Source organism: Bison bison, unplaced genomic scaffold, assembly GCF_000754665.1.
Source record: "Bison bison bison isolate TAMUID 2011002044 unplaced genomic scaffold, Bison_UMD1.0 scf7180017864317, whole genome shotgun sequence".
Classification (NCBI taxonomy): domain Eukaryota; kingdom Metazoa; phylum Chordata; class Mammalia; order Artiodactyla; family Bovidae; genus Bison; species Bison bison.
The window spans coordinates 9,522,115-9,530,242 of NW_011494889.1; the positions used below are offsets into that span (position 1 = coordinate 9,522,115).

The following is an 8,128-nucleotide window of genomic DNA, read 5'->3' on the forward strand; positions in this document are numbered from 1 at the left end:
GGGAACCTGAAAGATGGTAAACTAAGGAGGGACTGGCATTGGAGAGTTTCATTTGTGTGGCATGTAGATTACAGGGTGGGAATGCGGGAGACCTTTGAACGCACCCCTGAAAGGCAGTGAAAGAGGGGTGGATGAAAAATATTAACAACCTTGGGTATTAAACACAGAGCTACAAATGGACCCAGAAATTCCCCGCTAAACTGAAACTGCAACCAGTATCTGTACGCTAATGTTGCCTGCATTACTCATGACAGCCAAAAGGTGGAAATAACCTAAGGGTCCATCAGCAGATGGGGGAGGGGCAGAGGCACAGAGCAGAGGGTGGCCACGAGCCCAGAGCAAACCCCCCCCCCGCCGAGCCCCTCAGCATCCGGCAGCCTGGGGGCAGAGGTCGAGCGTGGGGACAGCGGGACGGACCCCAGACTGGAGGGAGAAGAACAAGGGAGCCGGGGGGGCAGGGTCTGGTCAGACAGGGGCGGGTGAGGAGGTGAAGCTGAGAATGAAGGCGCAGTGCAGAGTCAGAGAACCAGAGAGGCATCACAAGGGCAGAAGACAAGGGGTCGGAGGTCTGGAGGAAGACAAGCACTGAGATAGGAGAGGAGGAGAAGAAAGAAAGGACTGGAGGTCGTGGCCAGGGGGTGGGACTCTGGTGTCTGAGACTGTAGCAAGGTCTAGCGCCTGGGTAATGCCAAGGTCCAGGTGTCTGCGAGAGCAGACGGAGCTTTCTGCAGGGGAGTGGAGAGAAAGGTCATGGAGTTGGGAAGGTGACCGGTGTAGGACAAGCTGCCTTCAGAAATGGACAAGCACCCAAGGCCCCCCTGCATACAGAGGAAGAGGGCGGGGGCGGGGTGGGGCCCCTCAACCTGGGGATGGGATGGGATCAGGTGGGGCTCAGTCTGCGAGAGGCCACGTGACACTGAGAGTTCTGGGCCTTCCTCACTGTACCCAAGTGGTCTTTCGTGGCTGGAGATTCCTATCAAGCGGCCCGATTTCCTCAAAGTTTCCAAAGCCAGTGCTGGAACCACCTGGACCACCCTGTGGAAGAAAGAAAGAACCAAAAATAAACTCAGAGAAAATGTGTGTTAAACCTTCATCATTACAGCAATGACCACACTCACTGTAAATGATTTATGACCCAGCGACGGCTGCGTCAACCTTACACACAGGACACAGCTGGTCCACTGAGCAAGGGATGCTGAAAGCTCAGCTTTTCTGTGCACGGGTGCTGAATCACATCTCAGAGACCGAGTTGTGGGTGAAGTAGAACAGGGCAGCTTTATCACTTCGCCAGGTAATGGGGGACACAGCAGGCTAATGCCCTCAAAACCAAGCATCCCAACTTGGGGAAGACAGTGACAAGTTTTATATTAACCGAAATTGTTCAAAGAGGGTGGGTGTGATCAGCTCATGGACACTCTTCTCATGGGTTGGTGGTAAGGTAAGGAGTTAACCTCATCAACCTTCAGGTCCAACTGGTCTGGAGTCTACATGCTGGAGGGCGGCATACTATCATTAATCATCACCTTCTCCTACCTGGAGGGTGTTTCAGTATAAGCAAAATAGCTTAATCTCTGATGACGCCTTCATGGGTCACAGCCTTGTCGTGGCAAAGGGGCCTGTGTAACTCAATGAAGCTATGAGCCATGCTAGGCAGGGCCAAGACAGGTGGTTCACAGTGAAGAGTTCTGATGAAATGCAGTTCATGGGAGGAGGAAATGGCAAACCATTTCAGTATTCTTGCTGAGAAACTTATGGATAGCATGAAAAGGCAAAAATATATGACACTGGAAGATGATCCTGCCAGGTCAGAAGGTGTCCAATATGCTACCGGGGAAAAGTGGAAAGCAATTACTAATAGCTCCAGAAAGAATGAAGAGACTGGGCCAAAGTGGAAATGACGCTCAGCTGTGGATGTGCCTGCTGGTGAAAATAAAGTCTGATGCTGTAAAGAATATTGCATATGAACCTGGAGTGTTAGGTCCATGAATCAAGGCAAATTAGAAGTGGTCAAATAGGAGATGGCAAGAGTGAACATGGACATCTTAGGAATCAGTAAACCAAAATGAATGGGAATGGGTGAATTTGATTCAGAAGACCATTATATCTATGATGGTGGGCAAGAATCCCTTAGAAAGAATGGAGCAGCTCTCATAGTCAACAGAAGAGTCCAAAATGGGGTAATGAGATGCAATCTCAAAAAAGGCAGGAGCCTATTATACAGAGTGAAGTAAGCCAGAAAGAAAAACACCAATACAGTATACTAATGCATACATATGGAATTTAGAAAGATGGTAACAATAACCCTGTATACGAGACAGCAAAAGAGACACTGATGTATAGAACAGTCTTATGGACTCTGTGGGAGAGGGAGAGGGTGGGAAGATTTGGGAGAATGGCATTGAAACATGTATAATATCATGTATGAAACAAGTCGCCAGCCCAGGTTCGATGCACGATACTGGATGCTTGGGGCTGGTGCACTGGAACGACCCAGAGAGATGGTATGGGGAGGGAGGAGGGAGAAGGGTTCAGGATGGGGAACACATGTATACCTGTGGTGGATTCATTTCGATATTTGGCAAAACCAATACAATACTGTAAAGTTTAAAAAAAAAAAAAATTAAAAAAAAAAAAAAAAAGGCAGAATGACTTCAGTTCATTTCCAAGGCAAACCATTCAAAGTCATGGTAATTCAAGTCTATGCCCCAACCACTGATGCCAAAGAAGCTGAAGTTGACTGGTTCTACAAAGATCTACAACACCTTCTAGAACTAACACCAAACAAGGATGTCCTTTGCATCTTAGGGGACAGGAATGCAAAAGCAGGAAGTCAAGAGATACCTGGAGTAATGGGCAAGTTTGGCCTTGGAGTACAAAATGAAGCAGGGCAAAGGCTAGCAGAGTTTTGCCAAGAGCAAACATTTTTATCTAACAACATGAGAGTTAACTACACATGGACATCACCAAAAGGTTAAAACCTAATCAGACTGATTATATTCTCTGCAGCCAAAGATGGAGAAGCTCCATATAGTCAGCAAAAACAAGACTGGGAGCTGACTGTGGCTCACATCATGAGCTCCTTATTGTAAAATTCAGACTTAAATTGAAGAAAGCAGGCAAAACCACTAGGCCATTCAGGAATGATCTAGATCAAATCCATTATGATTATACAGTGAAGGCAATGAATAGATTCAAGGGATTGTATCTGGTAAACAGAGTGCCTGAAGAACTATAGATGGAGGTTCATAATATTGTATAGGAAGCAGTGATCAAAATCATCCCCAAGAAGAAGAAATGCAACAAGGCAAAGTGGTTGTCTGAGGAGGCCTTACAAACAGCTGAGAAAAGAAGAGAAGCTAAAGGCAAAGGAGAAAAGGAAAGATATACCCATTTGAATGCAGAGTTCCAAAGAGCAGCAAGGAGAGAGAAGAAAGCCTTCCTAGGCAATCAATACAAAGAGAGAGGAAAACAGCAGAATGGGAAAGACTAGAGATCTCTTTCAGAAAACTGGAGATATCCAGGGAACATTTCGTGCAAGGTTTGGGCACAATAAAGGACAGAAACAGTAAGGACCTAACAGAAGCAAAAGAGATTAAGAAGAGAGGTCAAGAATACATAGAAGAACAATGCAAAAAAGGTCTTAATGACCCAGACAACCATGATGGTATGGTCACTAACCTAGAGCCAGACATCCTGGAGTGTGAAGTCAAGTGGGCCTCAGGAAGCATTACTACAAACAAAGCTAGTGGAGGAGACGGAATTTCAGCTGAGCTATTTGAAATCCTAAAAGATGATGCAATATATCAACAAATTTGGAAAACTCAGCAGTGGCCAGAAGATTGGAAAAGGTCAATTTTCATTCCAATCCCAAAGAAGGGCAATGCCAAAGAATGTTCAAACTACTGCACAATTGCACTCATTTCACATGCTACCAAGGTTATACTCAAAATCCTTCAAGCTAGGCTTCAGCAGTACATCAATCAAGAACTTCCACATGTACAAGTTGGATTTAGAAAAGGCAGAGGAACCAGAGATTAACTGCCAACATTCACTGGATCACAGAGAAAGCAAGGGAGTTCCAGAAAAACATCTACTTCTACCTCATTGACTATGCTAAAGCCTTTGACTATGGGGATCACAACCAACTGTTGAAAATTCTTAAAGAGATGGGAATACCAGACCATACTATCTGTCTCCTGAGAAATCTGTACGCAGGTCAAGAAGCAACAGTTAGAATTGGACACGGAACAACTGACTTGTTCAAAATTAGGAAAGGAGTATGACAAGGCTGTATACTGTCACCCTGTTCATTTAACTTCTATGCAGAGTACATTACGCAAAATGCCAGGGTGAATGAATCACAAACTGGAATTAACACTGCTGGGAAAAATATCAACAACCTCAGAAATGCAGATGATACCACTCCAATGACAGAAAGTAAAGAGGAACTAAAGAACCTCTTAATGAGGGTGAAAGAAGAGAGTGAAAAACCAGGCTTAAAACTCAGTATTAAAAAAATCTAAGATCATGGCATCTCGTCCCATCACTTCATGGCAAATAGAAGGGGAAAAGATGGAAGCAGTGACAGATTTTATTTTCCTGTACTCCAAAATCACTGCAGATGGTGACTGCAGCTATGAAATTAAAAGATGCTTACTCCTTGAAAGAAAAGCTATGACAAACCCAGACAGCGTATTAAAAAGCAGAGACATCACTTCGCCAACAAAGGTCTGTAGGTTCAAAGCCATGGTTTTTCTTGTAGTCATGTACAGTGTAAGAACAGGACCATAAAGAAGGCTGAGCACTGAAGAATCGATGCTTTCAAACTGTGGTCTGGAGAAGACTCTTGAGAGTCCCTTGGACAGCAAGGAGTCAAACCAGTCAATCCTAAAAGAAATCACTCCTGAATATTCACTGGAAGGACTGATGCTGAGCTGAAGCTCCAATACTTTGGCCACTTGAAGTGAAGATGCGTTTCATTGGAAAAGACCCTGATGCTGGGAAAGACTGAAGGCAAAAGGAGAAGGGGGTAGCAGAGGATGAGATGGTTTGATAGCGTGAGTGACTCAATGGACGTGAATTTGAGTACACTCCGGGAGATAGTGAAGGACAGAGGAGCCTAGTGTGCTGCAGCCCGTGGGGTCGCAAAGAGTGGGACAGGACTTAGTGACTGAAATATAACAACATCCTTTGATGATGAAACCGGATGTTACCCCAAGGCTGCTCTTGATGGTTTGTTTCTCCCTGGTCTCGCACCCCCTCCCTTCCCTAACTATCAACTGCTTGAATCTGCCCACTGGAACTCAGAGTATGGAGGCTGAATGAAAGCAGTTTCCTATAATCAAAGAAACGAGGAACACAGGAAGGCCTTGTGCCCAGGAGCCCGACAGGGCCCTCACAGGGTCACCAGGGACATCTGGACTCACTGAGCCCCCTGGTAACTGCTGAAGTTTTGCTGATAGGAAGTGCCCAGGTCAAGCATTCCCAGAGGGTGCTTTCCTATCTTTGATTCTCTGAGCTTGAGCCACGGCCTGATGTGGGGTTCGCTGAGTTCAAGACATCTCATCCAAACACTCTCCCGTTGAAGATGAGCAGTAGGGCCCGTGGAGGGGACATGTAATTAGGGCTGCCACTGGGACTGGCCTTGTGACCCTGAGGATTTACAAGGGACCCAGACCAAGGGGCAGTTTGATCAGGATGATCCCCAGGATACAATGCCGCAAACACAGAAGTCCCAGGGCAGGAAGCACTCAGTCCCCTGGGTGGCCGGGGCGAGGCAGGATTCCGGGCAGAAGCTCAGGGCTAGAGCCTCAGAATATAAGAGGCAGAGGTTCTCAGGTCTAAGAGAAGGGAGGAGGTCCTTCAGGAGACAGTGAGGGGAAAAGGATGGTTGGTGCTTTTCTGGATAAAACCTCAGAGGCTGGGAGGCCCAACAACCAGCCTCAAGTAAAAGGACACTGTCTCCCTGTGCAAGATGGATAGGAAAGGGAGATACGCAAAGATGGAAGGAAACAGCTCAGCAAAACAGAAGCCAGGCCAGTCTACAGAGGGAAATCGAAAGGAGAAAAAGGAACAACACAGAGTCAGGGCTCAGGGGTATGTAAAGGACCCCGACAGGGAAAGATGTTATGAAACTACCTAATGTGCTGAAACTATGCCAAGCTAACGATTACAAAACTGAGAGGCTATAAATCTCTCTAATTATACGCACTCTATATCTTAAGATTTCCTAATGCAGCAGTAAAAAGCTCGCAAGTCAGAGGGAGCTGTTCATTAAAGTCATATCTAGAACAGCAAAAGGGTGGAACTCCAGTGTCCCCCAGCAGGGCAATGGGTTAGTAAACCACGATCACCTAAACGATGGAATGTGACACTAGGGTCAGAAACCATGAGAAATTATGTGACAGCATTGAAAAATGCATGCGACACACAGTGAAATGAGCGAGGGTCCTCACGACTGACAGAATGAAAAGACTACTGCACGGGAGAAAATACGTGTGAATGATATAACCAAAAAGGGGTTAATACCCAACATATATAAACAGCTCACGCAGCTCAATATCAAAAACAACACTGATTTAAAAACGGGCAAAAGAACGTTACAGACATTTTTCCAAAGAGGAAATGCAGATGGCCAGTAGGCACATGAAAAGATGCTCAGCACTGCTAACAATCATGGCAACGCAAATCAAAACCCTCATGAGAAATTACTTCATACCTGCCACAATGGCAATCATCAAAAAGAGCAAAAAGAACAAATATGGAAAAAAGGGGTCCTTGTACTCTGTTGGTGGCAATATAAATGGGTTCAGCCACTGTGGAAAAGAGTATGGAGGTTTCTCAAGAAAACTAAAGCTACAGCTACCACATGATCCAGCAATTCCACTCCTAGGTATACATCTAAAAACAACAGACACGAATCCGAAAAAATACATGCAACCCAATGTTCATAGCAGCCTTATTTATAAATAGCCAAGATATGGAAGCAACCTAAGTGTCCATCAGCAGATGAACGGATAAAGAAGATGTGGTACACATATACAACGCAATACTACTCAGCCATAAAAAGAACAAACATTTGCCATCTGCTGCAACATGAATGGGCTTGGAGGGTATCATGCTAAGTGAAGTAAGTTAGAAAGAGAAAGACAAATACTGCATGATGTCACTTTTATGGGGAATCTAAATAATACAACAAACTACTGAACATAACAAAAAGAACCAGACTCACAGCTATGGATGACAAACCAGTGGTTATCAGTAGGGAAAGAGGAGAGGGGAGGGGCAATGCAGGGGAAGGGGATTAAGAGGTACAAACTACACGTGTGAAATAAGTAAGTTACAAGGACACATTGTGGAACATAGGGAACGTAGCCAATATTTTCTAGAACCATAAATCGAGCCTAATCTTTAAAAGTTGTTAATTACGATATTGTATAAGAGAGTGAGTGAAAAAGTTGGCTTAAAGCTCAACATTCAGAAAACGAAGATCATGGCATCCGGTCCCACCACTTCATGGGAAATAGATGGGGAAACAGTGGTAACAGTGTCAGACTTTATTTTTCTGGGCTCCAAAATCACTGCAGATGGTGACTGCAGCCATGAAATTAAAAGATGCTTACTCCTTGGAAGGAAAGTTATGACCAACCCAGACAGCATATTCAAAAGCAGAGACATTACTTTGCCAACAAAGGTCCGTCTTAGTCAAGGCTATGGTTTTTCCTGTGGTCATGTATGGATGTGAGAGTTGGACTGTGAAGAAGGCTGAGTACCGAAGAACTGATGCTTTTGACCTGTGGTGTTGAAGAAGACTCTTGAGAGTCCCTTGGACTGCAAAGAGATCCAACCAGTCCATTCTAAAGGAGATCAGTCCTGGGTGTTCTTTGGAAGGAATGATGCTAAAGCTGAAACTCCAGTATTTTGGCCACCTCATGTGAAGAGTTGACTCATTGGAAAAGACTCTGATGCTGGGAGGGATTGGGGGCAGGAGGAGAAGGGGACAACAGAGGATGAGATGGTTGGATGGCATCACCGACTTGATGGACATGAGTCTGAGTGAACTCCGGGAGTTGGTGACGGACAGGGAGGCCTGGCATGCTGCAATTCATGGGGTCGCAAAGAGTCGGAC

General features: G+C 45.3%; 1 protein-coding gene across 1 annotated transcript in view; it reads right to left on the bottom strand.

Annotated features, from left to right (window-relative positions):
* The window catches only part of SCPEP1 (serine carboxypeptidase 1), a 34,574-nt gene that overhangs the window by 19,130 nt on the left and 7,316 nt on the right, over positions 1-8,128 (bottom strand). Inside the window, exon 3 of the mRNA XM_010852923.1 lies at positions 946-1,035. Within this exon, the coding sequence (XP_010851225.1) occupies positions 946-1,035 (90 nt within the window). The remainder of the gene's footprint in view (positions 1-945; positions 1,036-8,128) is intronic.